Source organism: Peromyscus leucopus, chromosome 9 (genome assembly GCF_004664715.2).
Source record: "Peromyscus leucopus breed LL Stock chromosome 9, UCI_PerLeu_2.1, whole genome shotgun sequence".
NCBI lineage: Eukaryota > Metazoa > Chordata > Mammalia > Rodentia > Cricetidae > Peromyscus > Peromyscus leucopus.
The window spans coordinates 70,711,461-70,730,621 of NC_051070.1; the positions used below are offsets into that span (position 1 = coordinate 70,711,461).

At 41.2% G+C, this 19,161-nt stretch overlaps 1 gene segment (V, D, J or C); it reads left to right on the forward strand.

Moving 5' to 3' along the window:
• The first annotated feature begins 9,301 nt into the window (after positions 1-9,301).
• On the forward strand, positions 9,302-10,200 carry LOC119088465. The segment is given in 2 exon segments: positions 9,302-9,611; positions 9,755-10,200. Coding segments are annotated over 2 exon segments (492 nt in total).
• Positions 10,201-19,161: the final 8,961 nt, after the last annotated feature.

Genomic DNA, 19,161 nt, shown 5'->3' on the forward strand with positions numbered 1-19,161 from the left:
GATTAGAAGAAGTTCTTTCAAAAGTCAAAGACGAAGTGTTTTATACAGCTGCATTGTCTGGCTCAGAGAGTAGTTATGGAGTGTGAAATACTCCTGAGCTACAAAAACCTCGCTCAGATTTGGAAATAGAAAAATTATGAATCACTAAATATAAGGAAATGGCTGCTTGAGGTAACTCAGGAAATTTTTGAAGTTTAACTTGAAATTCATGAAAACATACATGTTTCCCCACATTGACTTGGAGCAAATATCTCTTAAGTCTGTATTTAACTAAGATGCCAGATTTTTACTTTTAGCTGCTCACATAAGTGTTTATTTTTAGCAAATCTTTGGTCACTGTCAGTATCCACAAGGTGGCAGTCTCTTCTTAGAGACATGGGGGACCTCTCAAGTGGTTTTGAGTGACAGAGTTTGGGGAGGAGTTTGCTGGTGTCACCAGGGTGGGAAAAGAGCTTTGTTTTCCTAATTGGTGGCACAGTATCTTGATGCTTCCTGAAGGAGAAACATTAGAAACGTGAAACTGATTTTTTTTTTTTTAACCAGGCTTAAAATCTGGATCCTCAGTGAAGAGAGAAGAAAGAATAATGAAATCCTTGAGTGTTTCACTAGTGGTCCTGTGGCTTCAGTTTAATTGTGAGTTTGGGCACTTCTTTTCGATATAAGGTGTGATTTCTGAAGTTGCTGCCTACTCTAGGAAAGTGGTAGAAACACAAATTTTTCATCTCTAGTTAAGGGGTGGGAGGCCCATTGAAAAGCCATTGTACTGTTAGCATCCATGCGCATCTAGTCTTTGTTGTGTTACCTCTGTCTCTCTTCACAGGGGTGAGCAGCCAGCAGAAGGTGCAGCAGAACCCGGAATTCCTCAGTGTCCCAGAGGGAGCCATGGCCTCTCTCAATTGCACATTCAGTGATAGTACTTCTGATTATTTTGGGTGGTACAGACAGCATTCTGGGAAAAGCCCGGAGTTGCTTGTGTCCATCATCTCCAATGGTGCAAAGGAAGAAGGCAGATTCACAGTTCACCTCAACAAAGCCAGCCGGCATGTTTCCCTGCACATCAGAGACTCCCAGCCCAGTGACTCAGCTGTCTACCTTTGTGCAGTGAGAACACAGTGCTCTCCAGGCACCTGCAGCCTGCACAAAAACCTATTGGACCCTGACAAGGCCTGAACTAGAGCACCTAGAGCACACTATTTGAAAAGTATTTACTTTATAAAAATGTCTCATCCTGAACACATAGGGTGTTGTGGACTATTAGTTCAAGGTGTGTTACTTTTGTATGGTCTGGAATGTTTGTTTAATGGTGTAAAGATGTGTTTGATTGAATAAAATTCACCTGTAGTCAGGAGGCTGAGTCAGCAATGAGCTGACAGGATGTGGTAAGGAGGAGCCAGATGAAAAAGGGTTTATAAGGAGGGGTGAGGAGAAGCATAAGGACTTTTTGGAGGACGAAAGCAAGGAGAGGAGTTGAGCTACTTGCTATTCAGCCTCTCTGAAGAGCAGAATTCTGCCTTAACCTTTGAATCTTGAGTTCTTTAGAGGGATAGAGGTTTGGTTAAGTTCCCTTCATAGCTTTGCAAGAGTTGAAACCAGAGAGAACAGAATGTCCTCCAGCCATGTCCCTTGCGGCCTAACTGCTCTTGGTAGCAGCAGAGTTGCAGTTGCTGATTCGGATAGCTGTGGCTTGAAAGGCAGAAACAATTTTTAAAAAGGACAATAGTGCTCTAAGCTTCATGTCTCATATTCCTTCTCATTCTCTTTTTTCATAACCCATTGAATCTAATTAGTGCTGCCCATGTGCTTATGGTTGTGGGATCATCTCCTGATGCATGGGCAACCTACAAGTGCGCACCTTCTTAAAGAAAAATGACTCTCCTTGTGCCAACAGCCATCAATTGCCAATAGCTCCTCAGCAAGAAAAGGGCCTCAGGAGCCCCTTTCACCTCCATGATTGAATTTCAAGCTGTCTTGATTTTGTGTATGTCTGGTACAGGTAACCACAGGTCCTATGAGTTCATGTGTAACAGCCTTGTCATGTCCAGAGAAAAGTATTTTGAAGCTCTTCTCCCCATCTTCTAGTTCTGTTTTTTATTTGTTTGTTTTGTTTCAGTTTTCTTCCAAGATATTCCCTAAGCGTTGTCGGGATGAAGAGTTTGTAGAGGTGTTTCATCTATGGCTGAGCACTCACAGTCTCTTTTTTTTTTTTTTTTTAGCACTGAGCATTCTTCTTATGCTTGGGTTTCTACATTTTTCAACCCCCTCCTTTGTGATGTTTTCCTACCCTTGGAGGAGCTGATGTAGATATCCCACTTAGGTTTGGACACTCAACACCTATTCTCAATACCTTGGGTGGTTATGCATCTCTGTGTCAACTCACCGAAAGAAAGCATCTTTGACCAAGGCTAAGAGCAACACTAATCTGATTGTTGGCTCTTGTCTGAATTCATTCACATTCCTTCTTTGCATCTGGGAGATACACTTGGACTTTTCATTTAGATTATCAGATTATCAATGTTTATTCAAGACAAGTGCTTCATAGATGGAGTCTCAGATCTGGTTATACATCTCTGAATTTCCTCAGGGGTCCAGGCACAAACTACTGGCTCTGATCCTGTTGAGTCCATGGAAACATCCTTTGTACTGCTTGGAGACCGTGTCAAAGTTCTCATGTATATTTTAGTTTCCACCAGTTTCCACCTTGCTGAATTTTGTGTAGATCCAATTCAGTTTCCTTTCACAATCTCACAGTATTCTCTGGGTTCCATGAAGATGTTTCTTGTTAGCTATGAAAATAAAAAGTGTAATATATTTACCAGCACTAGAGACACCTGCACAGTCAATGACTATCAGCTGTGAGGCAGCCAAGGTCAGCATTCAAGAAAGCAAAGGTCAGAGGTGGGTAGAGGGAGGCTTTATCAACTTCTGATTGGGTAGGTAGTACCTGAACATCACATGATCATCTCCCAACTTGGGACATGCATAGAGCATGTGGGGCTTCTACTGGTTCAGCCTGTGATCACCCAGAAAACTAACCAATCCCAATATAATTACATGAGCTCTTGTCCAATCCCTTCCATAGCCCTATAAAGACCCTAGACAAGGAGGGTGACAGTTCCCTCCTCTCTGAAATTATTCTTCTCTGAAATTTCTCTTACTTTTCCTTAATTTCTCACTTTTCTGTAACACTTTTAATAAAGATTGCCTTGACTTTGCATACACATACAAGAATCCACATCTTTTGCCTTCGTTGATAGCAGATCACAAATTCAGAGCCACTGTCCCAGGTCAATCTTTGGTGAATGTCAGTGACTGGCACCAGGGCCTTTGGTCATGTACAACTGAGTTGTGAATGGGCCTGCAACCTAAAAAACAAAAACAAACAAACACCCCCCCCCAAATGAAAAGTAACCAACCAACTAAACAAAACCCCAAGCTCTTCATTCTTGGAATCTATATACAACACTTTCCTCATTCATGATGACATGAATTTGACTGCTACCTCTTAATCTGTTCTAGGACAAGACAGAGATTGAAACAGCTTTGCAATTTCTTCTGAATCAGCTCTGGACCCTCAACTATCTCATACCATGGTCAAGTAGCAAAATGAGGTTGCAAACACAAGATGGCCAATGGCAAGATGGTGATGCTTCTGTGCCTTAAGACTTGATTTTAAGCCATGCCTGTGTGTGTGTGTGTGTGTGTGTGTGTGTGTGTGTGTGTGTGTGTGTGTGTTTGTGAAGACTGAGCTTTCCTCTGACTGGTTAGGTTAACCAGGTCTCTGGGAAACAGACTAAACACAAACTCAATAGGGGGAACTAACTTTTCTCTCTTAGGAACCTAGTTTCAAACCAGAGCCCAGACCAACATCCCCTGTGATCAAAGGGAGACTGGATAAACTGTGGGAGTTCTGGTGGCTGTATGCCTACAACTAGCTAGTGAGTTCAATCTATTGGTAATGGGAACAGGGACTTCTAAGTTCAGGGGCTGCATCATTGAAGAGGCCAGGTGTTCTTGATAATTTCAACATGCACTTGGAAATTATAAATGCTGACTTCTGATTTCTAGCTTGTGTCTCTGTCTAGAGGTGACCAACCTAGAAGCAGAAGAGAATCCTCAGGCCCTAAGCATCTAAGAAGCTGAAAATGTCACCAAGAACTGCAGTCACAAGACTCTCATAGCTGTCCTACTGCAGCCCAGACAGGACTCAGGTAGAGGCCCTGCCCTGTTAATCTTAATCAGTTTAACTGTGAAAGAGAAACAGTAGAAGACTAAAAATCACCATTGACAGAGGGTCCAGGAGTTAAAGAGATTCCCTGATAGGCTGAGAGATAGGGAGAGGGGCCACAACATTAACAAAATGGTGAACTTCTAAGATGGCTGGCTGTTTCTTCACCCTGTTGATCTGAGATAAAGCTTAGCAGTTTAAAACAGAGGTGGTGAGGCTTTTCTCCATCAGTAGGCCTCCTGCTGCTGCTGGACCTGAACAAATTTAAGGCCTGATTAGCACATGTTTATGCCAAAGCTGTGAGCCAATCATTTACCTTGTCTTTATTCAAACTGACCAACCATAAATTAGGGGAGGAAAACCTCTTAGAGACCCTTAAATACCAGCCTTGGAGAAGACACCAGAGTTTTGGGTTCCTGATTTCCCTCTCTGAACTAGAGTATCTTTCTCTGTGTTCTCTCTCTCTCTGTCTCTGTCTCTCTCTGTCTGTCTGTCTCTCTCTCTCTCTCTCTCTCTCTCTCTCTCTCTCTCTCTCTCTCTCTCTCTCTGTCTCTCTCTCTCTCTCTCTCTCTCTGTCTCTCTCTGTCTCTCTCCCTCTCCCTCTCCCTTCTTTCCCCATCTCTCTCCTCTACCTAATATACGCTTCTCTTCATCAGTTGATTCTGTCTACTGTCTCTTCCTGGCTGCCTTGTGTTGCACTGGAGATTTTTGCTGCTTTGTAATTCTTTAAAATGTAGAGAAAAAGAACTGATAAAGACCCCCTAGATAGTAGGGAGACCCCTCTGTTTTCCTGTCCTGTTCCTAGCTGTGTACACTGCTGCTCACTCTTGTGCTACAGATGGAGTGTTTATCATGCACCTGTTGCTGTAATGCAAACCCTCTGAGATGCTTCCTACAAACCCTAACTATGGATGGAGTTGGTACTTCTGTCTTCTCATGAGGAAAAGTCTGTTATCAATAGGAAAGGTAAACCCTTTCAAACTTGTGACTTTAAAAGCATCTGTTATTGGAGCAAAGTGCTATGAGCTTAGATTAAAAAACTGAAATGCAAGGCTCAGTTCAGGCCATTCTTATACAAATGTCTTCAAGTGTAGTGACCTTGTATTTCTACACTTGAAATGAAGGATTTACATTAGCAATCACAAAAGATTCTTCATGCTCTAATATCAAAATAAAGAGTCTTAGATCCTTGTGGAGCATGAGGAAAGACTGCTCAGTACTGAAAGGCCCCAAAGGCTCTGTGTGCAGCCTCATGGCCTAGATGAGTCTTTGAAATACTGAGATGAGTCTTGTGTTCTTCTAATTGCAGGAAGTGCTGATTTGTTAGGTGTTATAATGAGTAGGATCTTGAAATGCTATGGTTCAAAAGTAGGTATTTCTATGATTAAATACAGTCTAGTATCTACCCTTGCTTTTATTACATGCCCACACTATAGTTTTCAAACCTTGCTGCTTTCCTTGACAGGTATTTACTCTTCCTGGAATTGCAAATATCCAGTGGTCACCAATGTAAATTAGGCTCTGCCTTTCCCTCTTCACTCTTGGGCCTCTCAAGGGTCTCATGGAATCTGACAATGCTGTACAGTGCAGGGTATCTCTAGCTGTTCTCTAAACCTCAGTGCAAGCCTTGATGACCCTGGGCTGTTACGTTCCCCATGTCTTCAAAAGGAGCACTCTGCAGATGATACTGAGTTCTGCTGCCAGCTGCCCATGTAGCCTGGCCCCTTTTATCTCTGCTACAGTGAGTGGCTTCTGAATAACTAAGTGACTAAATTGAGGAAAACATTCCCAGCATGACTCCTTTCCAGAAAATATCAAAAGAGACTATTTTCACATGAAATTTTTTTCTCTAAGTGAGTCTTCTATTTTCATACCATGGGGTATCTTACCTTCCAGGGGCCATTTCTTTCATTTCAGTGAAAAGTGATAGGTCTCTCTATAATAGCACTAATCTCTTTAAAAATTACAGTTGAATTTTGCCTGGACCTGTTGTGTGTGACACATTTACATTTTTTAAAAAATAGTTCTTTCTCTTCATTCTCACTAATATGATCAGCTCTGCCTATATCCCTTTGTTTCCCTTGCTGACACAGTCTGAATGCTTTATTCTATCTTATTCCTTCCCTAGAAAGTATCTTAATAATTTGCTCATAAAGTGTCCCTGGTCAAGGATGGAGAGATGGTTCACTGGTTAAGAGCATGCGCTGTTTTTGGAGAAAACAATTAGTCCCCAGCACCCCTGTGTCAACTCACAACATACAGTATGTTCTGTTCCAGGAGATCCAATGACCTCTTCTGGCATTTGTGAGCACTGCATGCACATGATACACAGCCATGGTCTCAGGAAAAACACCCAAAACGTATAAAATAAAAAGAAATCAATATTTTATTAAAGAATCCCTGATCATTCTAATTAATAGATATCTTTCCCTTCCTTTGGGAAGCACTGTAACTTAATCACTCTGAGAAATTACTTAATGAGTAAAAAGAACTTTCAATTGTACCACTAAATTGACAATGTACTTTCATGTGTATTTCCCACTTATGCCTCATATTGCCTTTGTGAACAAAACAAAGTACTGAGAACTAATCATCTTTAGTAAATAAGAAAGGGTTCATTGAATAAGGGAAATTGCTGGAGCAAGTATAAAGCAGCACACACTCTAGTCACATAGGTTCTCTGCAGCCAAATCCCTGTGGATGAGCTGATGCCTGATCATCCCCAAAGGATGCTTGTTTGCAGAAATGAGCTTACCTGCGATGTCTCTCACAATGGCAGTCAAAGCACTTTGGGTGCTCTGAGGACTTGAACTGTATTTTTCAGCATTTTCCCCATGCAGTTCAAGGACCAACAAAGCCATGTGCCTGCTCTGGAAACTTGTCAGAAAAGTCAAAGGATTGAAAATAACACTATTTTTATGGAGTAGGAAAGAAAACAGGTCAGAAATGGTTTTAAGACCAGGGCAGAATTATTTTTCTTAATTACCCTGGATCCTAATAGAAAAAGAAAAAGGGCTTAGAAGCGGGACTGTCAATGGACTTTAAGAATTACATTCCAGCACAATTAAATAAATTTTAAACTGGCCAAAGTCAGGAAACCACTTCATAAGCAATTTAACTTGCAAGAAAAATGGGTGAAAAGTTTGTTTGGAAACTCAGATTAATTAATGCAATTTAACATATATTCATTTGATACATAGGGTTTTTTTTTGTTCCATTGGTAGACAATACTAAATATTTCTAGGAGACAGATAAATGACACATACCAGAGAGAATGGAGAACACAGAGAGAAATGTCCAAATACTCAGCTTGAAGTGAAGAACTGCCTCCTATCCTAACATCCTTCTCTCCAACTCATTGTGCCTCAAACATGTGAGCCTGTGGATCAAACATCTACAATAACTCCAAGAAAAGGAAACCCATTCCTAGCACTGGGGATTTAATTTTTTATCCTGTGGTGTCTAATAAGAGTCTTGCCATCTTATTATAGGGTAAATCTATTTTAATATGTGTATGTACTTAAGAAGCTTCTAGAGTAATAGGTAAGTTCCCATAAGACTTTTCATTCTGATTTTCCCTCCTTCACTCTGCTCTGACACAAACATTAAGCCCAGCAAGCAATAAAAAGGACCTTATGAAACTCAACACCTTCTGCACAGCTAAGGCCTTTACCATGTGAATGGGAAAAACCTTTTAAGCTATATATATGACAAAAGGTTAGTGTGTAGAATATAAAAACAACTAAAAATCCCTAAATATTAAAAAGCAAATTCAATTTAAGAATGGAGCACGGAGCTCAACAGAGAGTTATTATTATGTGGTGAGGGGACTTTTTTGGGGGGTCTAGTCTGTTTGGTGTTCTATAGGCTTCTTGTATCTTCATAGGCATTTCCTTCTTTAAGTTGGGAAAGTTTTCTTCTATGATCTTGTTTAATATATTTTCTGTGCCTTTGAGTTGGTATTCTTCTTCCTCTATCCCTATTATTCGTAGGTTTGATCTTTTCATAGTGTCCCAAATTTCTTGGACATTTTGGTTCATGACTTTGTTGGCTTTAGTGTTTTCTTTGACTGATGAATCTATTTCTTCTACTGTATCTTCAATGCCAGAGATCTTCTCTCCCATCTCTTGCATTCTGTTGGTTATACTTGCATCTGAAGTTCCTGTTCGTTTACTCAAATTTTCTATTTCCAGCATTCCCTCTGTTTGTGTCTTCTTCATTTTTTCTATTTCCCTTTTCAGGTCTTGGACTGTTTCCTTCATCTGTTTCATTGTTTTTTCATGATTTTCTTTCAGGAATTTACTGTTTTCTTCTGCTTTATTTGTCCTTTCCTCTACTTTCTTTTTATAGCCTTCTTCCCTTTTTTTGTTTGAATTTTCTTCAATTTCATTTTTGATTTCTTCTATATAAGCCTCTAGCGTCTTCATGATGTTATTCATAAGGTTGCTTTCTTCTGCTTCTTCCATTTTGTGATGTTCAGGTCTAGCTGTTGGAGGAGGGCTAGGTTCTGGTGATGCTGTATTGTTCTTCATTTTGTTGTATGTACTTCTGCCTTGACGTCTGCCCATCTCCTTGTGGATTCCTTCTTGGTCTTATCAATGCTCTTGGTCCAGACAGAGCTGACAGATTCAGGAAGCCTCTCTCTGGTCCAGATGGAAGCTCTGGTCCAGATGGGAACTTCGGGGCAGGATGGGAGCTGGGGCTGGTCTCTAAGTCTCAGGAAGTGGCTGGGGTCTCCGGCAGATGGGCATGGGGCAGGACATGGAGATTGCAGGGTCTGCCTGGGGTCTTGGAGAAGGGGAACCTTCCCAGTGGGGGTGGAGGGAATCGTGCCTGATGGCCAGAACCTGGGACCAAGTTGGGCAGTTCTTCCCCAGAATGGCTGGTGCCCAGGGATGGGACCTAAGAGCAGGCCTCTCTGAGTATGAGCCCAGGCACTCACCTCTTGTCCAGATGGGAGCTCTGGGGTCTGGTCTGCTGTGTGTATTCTTATATGCTCACTCATCACCCTAAATACCACAGGATACATATATTTCAGTAACGTTGGTAATTTCAGACAGCCAATGTGGACTTGAGACCTGCTTCCTTTGGGTGAGTTCTCAAGTTTATTTACAGTATTTTGTGCAGACACATGTGGTACACATTGAAGGGAAATCAGCAGAGGGCGCTGCCTCTTCACTTGTGGTTAATGTCTGCATCCAGGTGGTGGCTTCACATGACAGACTGTCACTGGGCAGGAGGACCTTGTTTATGAGTGAAGAGTTTGAGTAAGGTCCTGCAGGAGACTTGTCCTGTGAGTTTAGTGCACTCAAGAACCAAGTGTTATTTTCTTCCGTGGACATGCTTCCTGACACCTGCTCAGTTCTGGTGCTCTTCTTCATGCTCAGTAAGTTACATTTCATAAGTGTTCATGATGTCATTTTCTTACACCTATGAAAGTCCTTACCTTCTTCCTCACATAGCAAAGTAATTTGCCCTTATTTATTTATATTTTATTTATTTGTTTATTTATTATTTTTTTTTTTTTAGGGAGGAGCAATGGAGACTCGGTGACCCAGACAGAAGTCTTGGTCACTGTCACAGAGGGGTTGCCTGTGATGATAAACTGCACCTATCAGACTACTGACTCAGCTCCTTTCCTTTTCTGGTATGTGCAATATCCCAACAAAGCCCCTCGGCTACTCCTGAGGAGCTTCACAGACAACCAGAGGACAGAGCACCAAGGGTTCCAGGCCACTCTCCAGAAGAGCAGCAGCTCCTTCCACCTGCAGAAGTCCTCAGTGCAGCTGGCAGACTCTGCCCTGTACTACTGTGCTCTGAGTGCCACAGTGAGGGGACTGCAGGGGAAGCTGCACACAAACCCAGGGTGCAGGAGGCTGAGGGAGTGGCCTGTGAGGGAGGGCTGTGTGCCTTCTCTGAGTGGGGTTTACCCAGACTCCCGAAACACAGCAGCACATCTCAGGTCAAATTCCTAGAAAGTTAGCAATCTGTGGATACTCTGACAGGATAGGATGGAAGTCATTGTTAGAGACAACGAGGCTTTGATCCCTAGAAATACTGTTCTTTCCTTATGTGAAAGACCTCTCACAGAAAACACTTCCAGGAAATCCTGGAAGTGGAATTTATCTTTACTGAGATATCTTACCAAATTTAGTGATTTAAACTCTCCAGAATCTTCTGTTCTTATCCCAGAAATTTATGACCAAATGAAGAACATAGATTTCCAGTATTAAAAAATCTGCTTCAGTCTCACTCCACAAGTAATTTAGACTCTTCCTCTCCTTAGTTCATGAGACAAAGAGTTCAGTCTGACTTCTGGTCTCAGTTACTGTTTTATTGCTGTGAAGAGACACCATGACCAAGACAACTTACAGAAGGAAGCAGCTAATTGAGGACCTGATTACAGTTTCAGAGGTTAAGCCATGATGATTGTGGTGGCAAGCGTAGTAGCAGGCAGTAGCCATGTCCCTGGAGCAGTAGCTGAGAGCTTCCATCTGATCACTAGCAATAGGCAGAAAGAGGGAGAGACTGGATCTGGCTTGGGCTTTAAGATCCCAAAGCCCACCCTAGTGGCACACCTCCTCTGATAAGGCCACACCTCCTGATCCTTCCGAAACAGTCCGCCATCTTGGAAACAAACATTCAGATTTTTGAACCTATGGCCATTCTCATTAAAACCTTCACACTCCCCAACAGCATTTAGTTAGTGAAGCTGCTCAGGAAACACAGCTGTTGGAACTCTCAAGGTGATGCAGAGAGGCAGCTCCTTCTCTTTCCTACACACCATGTAGGAGGCAACCTGGACATTAAGAACCCTTTTGAAAAATTCTTCCCCCTTAACATCCACTCTCATAGGCTATTACACTTTGCTTAAATCCCAAGGGTGTGGTGTAGTCACTCACCTGGGGTTGGAGTTAGGTTTTCAGGTAATTCTTCAGTGTGAGAAGGGAAGTCAAGGTTTTGATCCATCTCAATTCTGGAAACAAAATACTGGTTTGAAGTAAAATGCTCTAGTATTCATATTTCTCTCCCTATAAAGGAAGAAAGATCTTAAATCAAAGGCCATAGTGTCTCTAAAGAAATATTCATGTTTGTGTTCACAAAGAACAACAAAGTAGTATTTGCTGTCTTATCTTGAGGGAGCAAAATGAGATGTGAAACTCACTTTTTTAAACTTCAAAAACTACTTTGATGGCACACCATAGAATAGAATCTCTCAGAAGATTTCTTGTCAAACCTAGAATGAATGTCAACTCTAATAAAAAAAAATACCAGTGCCAGGCATGGGAAACCTCTCTTCAAGTTGTTAGTTGGGGCTTCCATAGGCTCCTCCAAATGAAACAGGCTATTTCCATTGCCTTTGATTGCCTCATAGAAATTCAAGGTAAGACTCTTTCTAATGGCACCACATAGTTTAGACATAGGACTTGGAGGAACTTAGCTAGAGATGACCTGAAGACTCTTCCCTGGGGACAAATTCTCTTAGTAAATGAAGGTGCCAAGTAAGAATCCAAGGGAGAAAAGTAAAAAATAATCCTACCAAGTTGTGTTAAGACTATGAACCAAAACAATAATCATATGGCAAAATGTTCACAAGGGAACAATAATAGCACTATTATCTTTGGGGAAACTAACATATGCCTTATTGAATTCAAGATTGCTCAGTAGCAATGAATTCAGACCCAATACTGTAAACCTAGTTAACTACCCATGGCTGGAGAGGTCATAGACCCTAGAAGAGAACCTTCTACAACCATTTTCTTAAATCAATACAGCTTCTAACTATATTCTAAATACTCATAACTGTACACTGCTGGAGTCCAGCTACAGCAGGTCAGGGAAACTGGAGAGGAGATGTGGAGTAGGAGGCTAAACACACACAGAATACTTATCTGTGTCTTTATTTCTCTCTTAACCATTTTATACAACCTAAGACAAAAATCTCTATGCAATAAGGAAATAACCTTACAACTGCATGTTATATATTTTCTAAAACCAGATTAAAATCCTTATACAGGAATAAATCACATTATGATCACAAGTCACATGCTTTATTAGAAGCCCACATGTAATTAAACATTATCCTTTGTATTAATTTACCAACCATAAAATCTTCACCCTAAAGCAATGATTCTTTTATTATTGATTAACTAATATATATATATATATATAATATAATATAATATAATATAATATAATATAATATAATATAATATAATATAATATAATATAACTTTTAAGCAAGCCAATATATTTTAGCCAGTTCCTGTGAACTGGCAGGCAGCAGTTTGTGGTTATAGTGTAGCAATTTTTATCCTGATTTTATTTAACACAACCTTAATCAAGTGGTCTAGCTAACCATCAATTTCTCTTTACACACAGTAAGGTCATTTAACTTCCATTCATAACTTTCTTTTCTCAAAGTGCACACTGAAACTTGAGATTAATTCTGTAAGCTACATGACCAGGGAACTCAGACCTAACTTTGGATGTAGGGACATAATTGCCTTTTTTAATCATCAGTCTGTTTTTCCACAGACAGAATTCATGTGTCTATAATGCATGAAACTTCCTTGTTTTCATCAGCTGGTCTCACATCTCTAAGCTCCATTGCTCCATAGAAACCATCTTTGTTATGATCTGCAATTAAATTGCCCAGTGAGGAGTGGGATTTTCCCATAAAACAATCATACTATACTAGATACAGTGGGATTCTCCCAATCAACAACTATACCATGACAAATCCAGTAAGGACAAGATAGCAGCAAGCAGGACAAGGACCAGCAGAAGTAAGGGGCTTTATGGAGACACCCCCATGGGGCTTTGCCTCTCCAGAGCACACTCATCCTAGCTGTGCTCACTGGTGAGTCTTACTCCATAAGCTTCATTGGTGACTGCAGCTCCTCCTACATGAACACCACCACTAATACACACAGATAAGTGTAGTTCTAAACCCTAATGAAAGAAGCTTTACTTCAAAGCACAGAGGGGCTACTATAGTCATAGACAACTGCTCAAAAATCAGAGAATAAATATTGTATGTTCTCTAGTCCCAGTTAATTCATCTACAATGCAATCCCTACTCATGAGGCTCAGGGAGCACCACAGAGAAGGAACAGAAGAGATTGTAAGAGCCAGAGGACCAGGACACCAGCTGAGAGGATGATATGAGGGAGAAAACTCATTGTCAATGTGAATATAAATGGGCACAAACAATATGGAAATCAGTATGGAGTTTCCTCCAAATTCTGACCACAGATCTACCACAAGATTTAGCTATGCCAGTCTTGGGGAATTAACCAAAAGATTCTACATATTTCCACAGAGATGCTTGCTCCTTCATGTTCACTGTTGCTGTATCCATAATCACTAGGAACTGGAAACACTCTAGATGTCCATCAACTGATGAGTGATTTATGAAAATGTGGCACATTTACACAGTAGGGTTTTATTCAGCTGATAAGAAAAATGAAATTATGAAATTTTCAGGTAAATGGGTGGAACTGCAAACAGTAATCCAGAGCAAGATAACCCAGACCGAGAAAACAGAGTATTTTCTCAAGTATGTAGCTTTTAATATGTGTGTTTCATTTGAAATATCCATAGATGTTAAGTATCAATAAAAGCCATGAGGGAGGAGGGGATCTTCAAAGGAAGGGGAAACAGAAAATGACTTCCATAAAAGGGGAAATGGAACGAGCAGGATTAATAAGAGTGGGAATGAGAGGGCAGGGTAGAGGGAGGAATATGGGATAGTGATAACTAACACTACAGACATTTTGAACAAAACAGTGTGATAGAAAACTGGTTATAGAAACTCGCTGAAACACATATTCCAACCGAAGTGGAGACTAGCAATAATCCTTGAGTATGAACACACACTTAGAAGGCAGTTTGATGTGACCATTTAGCAAAATAACAATAGTTGTTTCCTCCTAGTATTTAATTCCTCCTGAACCATGGGATTTTTGACCATGTCACTGTACTAGGCATGAATTCCCTCCTGTTGAGGAGGCTTCTAATCCAATCAGAAAGCACTGTTATTCTGTAGCAGTCAGGCCACAATTACACCCCTGAGCACATATTACTGGACGTTCAGTACTGTAGCATGCAGGGTCCAGCTCTGGTTAATACTCTTGGGACCTTTCTTCCCCAGCAGCCTGCATAGGACCTTCCAGCTAAGAAAGCTAAGCAGCAGGGAGGACCTTTTCCCAGTCAGTTCAAGGTTGATTTCTCTACGTCATGCAACTGTAGAATGTGGTGGCTTTAGCCATAGTCTCTCACTATCTAGTTATACTGGGCAGCCAAGAACCATGACAATAGTCAGTGTTGTTTTGTATACTTCTGAGGCCTCCCTGGGCAATAACTCCCATGCCTGAGACTGAGATTGTTGTTTAATAAGTTCATCTAATTTCTCCAAAGCTAGATTTATGCATTTAAGACCATAATATGAGTATTAATGTGATAAATTGTTATATTAAGCTTTCTTTGTAGAACACATACGTGATAAATTATCCAGATTGGAAGAATAGTTAATGTGGGGATAATGAAGGACATGCTCCAGAGTCCCTTTCCCAAACTGACTCAAGGTCTAAGGAGAGCCCAGTGATGATTACATGGTCTTCAGTTTTGTGTGGTGTTCAAAAAGTAAAATATTTTGAAGACTGTTCATCACCAAATACCCCTCAATTACAACTTTCACTTGCCAGTTGGTGATAAAGTGGCCATAAATATGTCTTGGATCTGTCTAGGATAAATGACTGAGTTGGACTTATTCATGTGACCCACTGTCATTCATTGTACACATAGAAGCTGCCATCAAGATTTCACAGCCTTTAGCTAATGCTATTTTACATTGTGACTATTTACTTGTTGGTTCCTTAACTCAAAGTCATGTTGGTTTATCACCAGACAGTTTCTGGTGTTGGAATCTGTAGCTCCCCTCCCTATATAGTTGAATATAATACAGCTTCCAATATTCTTTCCTGTTCTCACTGCTTGCTGCTGCCACCTGGGCACACTGATCTGTCTAAAGAGGATTCTGTCCTTTGTGTTTTTCCTTTGTCACAAAATTACCTCATTGAATGTTACCTGTTAAGGATCTCAATGACTTCATTTTGATTGATGCCACACACAGAGACCCACAGAGAGAGGGGTGGGGGAGGGATGAAAGAAGAGAGGAGGAGAGGGAGAAGGAGAGGAGGAGGGAGAAGAGGAGAGACGGGGACTTAATCCTACAATTAACACTCAAAATTTGGTAGTCTAATTGGAATGCAATGCTCATAACTCCTGCCCCCTAGTGTCCATGCGTGACATAGTCTTCTCAGTGGGAAAGACGTAGACTGTGCCAGGTGACAATTCTGAATTATGTTGTATTTTATAAGAAAAGTCAAGAGACTACATAGGTTACTAAGTCTCTCATCATGTTGAATTTGAGTTTCATTTCATCAAAGTGAAGACTGTCTGTAGCAGACTTGCTGTTTTTTTTAATTGAACTTTTATAATCTATTCAAATTTGTACTTCTTAGTTTACTCTTCATGTAATAACAAATCTACAATATTCCTAGCAACATCAATCGCATCTTTTTCTTGGGTATTTTGATGGTGTTGTGTAGAAATCTGGTAACTATGCAGTGTTCTGATTTCTATGTCCCTGGTACTTGTTTTGAAATATGTAAAAATGCTGTAATTTTCTCACTCTAAAGGATCTTATTCTCCCATTTCAGTTCCCAACTTTGTATTCTTCTTTTCTAAAAACTCATGAGTTTCTACTTAGAAAGCATTGAGCTTCCTTTGTGCATGATGAAAGCCTTGGATTCACACTCAGAAGTCAGCAAAGACAGGGGTAAGTCTACTGCAGCTGTGAACTTGTTATTTCTCAAATGGGCCTCTAGAGGATGCTCCTTTCTAAAAGGTAAATGATGTTTTCATAGGTTAGAATAAACACACAGAAACCTTCCTTCTCCCCCTACCCTGTCACACCCCTCTCCCCTTAGTGCCTCTCCTGCCCCCTTTGACATTACATTACCTGTGTTCTACTAACTTACCGCTTTCTCCTAAGCTCTTTCTTCTGGCCCTCATGGTCCTGTTCTGGCTTCCTTGCTTATGCAGGGGAGAGGGATTTAGTGGGTTCTGGGAGGAGTTGTAGGGAGAATAGGGTGGTAGTGAAGAGTGTGATCTGAATACATTATGTTCACAGATTAAGTTACTGAATAGTTACTTTTTAAAATCTTCTCTACTGCTCTGGTAGTTGTTCTGACAGAACATACTTTATGAAGATGCCAGAGACAGGCCAAGGGAAAGACAGTGTCTCTTCCCTATTGTCTCTCCATTGTCCCAGTGACAAAGGCATCTAAACCTCCTTAAGCTCAGAGCAACCCCTGCTTACCTCTCCCAGTCTTTAAGCTGTTTATGTTTCATTTCCAGTCTCATTTCTCAAGCAATCGTCTTTGTAGCGAAAACTTTGAAATGCATCCCTCTACTGTTATGAACTCAAGTGCATTGTTTCAAGCAGTCACCATGTGCAGTAGCATACCACCTCTGCTGCCCCTGTCGCTCTGGAACACAGGACTCCTATATTGGTTTTCCCCATTGCACTTCCTTCTTATGCTGTCATTGAAAGTTTTCTGTACCCTGATAGTGGGTTTCTCTGGTGATGCAATAAATCATATCAGGCCAAATTAGTAAGATCAGTTTTAATGTGAGCAAAGCAACTCCTGGGTGACTTTTGGAAAGAAAGCAGGAGAGAAATTGTATTGCAGGTCTAGAGACCATGTCTTAAGTACCCTGTAGATGTGGTCTTGAGCATCTCTAGGAGAGGAGCTGACCCTTGGTGGGCTTTCTGAGGGACAGGATCTGGAATGGGAGGAGTGGAGCTTGGCAGAGATTCCCAACAGTAATATTTAAAACAATATTTGGAACAAACCTTTACTAGTGCAGGAGTATCCCACTTTTTAAAATGATTCTAAAACTATTAAACCATTACATCTGTACTTACTCTATAGTTATGATGCTGTTTGTTTTGCTACTGCAGTGATTTTACTTAAATTATTTCATGGGTGATGATTCTTTTTATTTTTCAATGTGTATGAGAGTGGGTCTATGTAAAATGTATGGTACCTGTGTACAGGTTCTCAGGAGGACAGAAGTGAGTGTCAGGTCCCAGGAGTTGGAGCTACAGACAACTGGGAGCCACCTAAAGTAGACGCTGTGGAGGGAACTAAGGCCTCTTGGAAGTACAAGGACCCTTATCTGCTAAGCCATTTCTCAGGCCTCAGTAAAGGGTCTTTAGTCAGAACATGCATCTGTTTCCTGAGTTAAAACTTTAGCTGTTGCTTCTCTGAGTGTGCTTGGCTCTGTGTGTGGCTGAGGCTTTTTCTGCTTGGGAGGGGCTGGTCCTCTCCTGCTTCCTGGATCCCTAACCCCACACAACCCCAGAGTCATCTCAAAATGCCCTGCTCCCCACTGTGTTCCACCCAAACTCTCTGGCAGGTCTGCCTTGGGAGGAGCTTCAGGCTCAGAAGGCTGGGAGGGAACTCTGCAGTGTCTGGCCTGGCAGGGTTCCTGGGTGGGGCTGACTGGTTGCAGGAGGAGGGACATTCAACAGCCATCCTGACACCACAGCTCAGGGCTTGGTTCCTTGCTTCTGTCTCCAGCAGCCAGACAAGCACCATGGAGAGGCTGTTGTGCTCTCTGCTGGGGCTGCTGTGCACCCAGGTTTGCTGTGAGTCTGGCTGTCCACATTCAGGGACAGAGAGGATTCTGTCAGCACATGGAGGGTGGGGAAGCAGCTCAGGAGTCCTGCAGAGCTCCCACCTTCTCAGAGGACATGGGGTGTGTTCAGGATTCTGTGGATGCTCAGTGACCCCATCTGTGTCTCTCTGTTTCTAACCAGGGGTGAAAGGTCAACAAGTGAAGCAGAGTCCTGTGTCCTTGGTTCTGCAGGAGGGAGAGCGTGCAGAGCTGCAGTGCAATTTTTCCACAGTTTTGAGCAGTATGCAGTGGTTTTATCAAAGTCCTGGGGGACATCTGAAGAGCCTGTTTTACAATCCTTCTGGAACAAAGAAGAGTGGAAGACTGATGTCTACTACATTCGCTCAGGAACGTCGCAGCTCACTGTACATTTCCTCCTCTCAGACCACAGACTCAGGCACTTATTTCTGTGCTATGAGTGCACAGTGCTCCCCACACACCTGCAGCCAGTACACAAACCTTCAGCGGGGTGGGTGTGGCTCTTCCCTATCATGAGACATCAAATTTTCACCATAGAATATCTGCTTGATTTAATATCCGTTTTCTGTATAGAAAGAGTTTTAACTTCTGGTAAGCTTTTGGCTATGTAGGTTAAAGATTTGGGTCTTTAAATTCTCAATATATTCTCCCTCCTGAATCATAAATATCCATCTTAGAACGAATTGAGGACTTATAAGTAACATTTTACAGATGAGCATATTGTATTTATGTGTTTTGGAATAAATATGATTATACACATATATGTAACAATGATTAATGAAAGGAAAAGCCATAAAGTTTGAAGAGAGCAAGGAGGGAACACAGGAAGTTTTGGAGGGAGGGATTGACATGGTTATATTATAATCTCAAAAATAAAGAAATGATAAAAAATGAGTGAAAGAAAACTAAAGTTTATAATATAATAATCACCATGTACAATTAGTCTATATAAGAGGTCAATAAATTTGACATGAAATACAAACATTTGCTTATTTTATAAGCTTTATTGTAAATAACAATCATTGTCATCTCCTTTTGTCTTATGACTGGCTTCTCTCATTCTCCAGAATGAGGTAGTTTTTGGCTCAATAGAAAAATAGGGAACCATGTGGACACATGGAGAAAAGTCTGGAAGGGGAAGAGAGAAACTAGGCTATAGCTGACCTCAACAAAGACACATTCACATTCCATGTCAAACATATTGG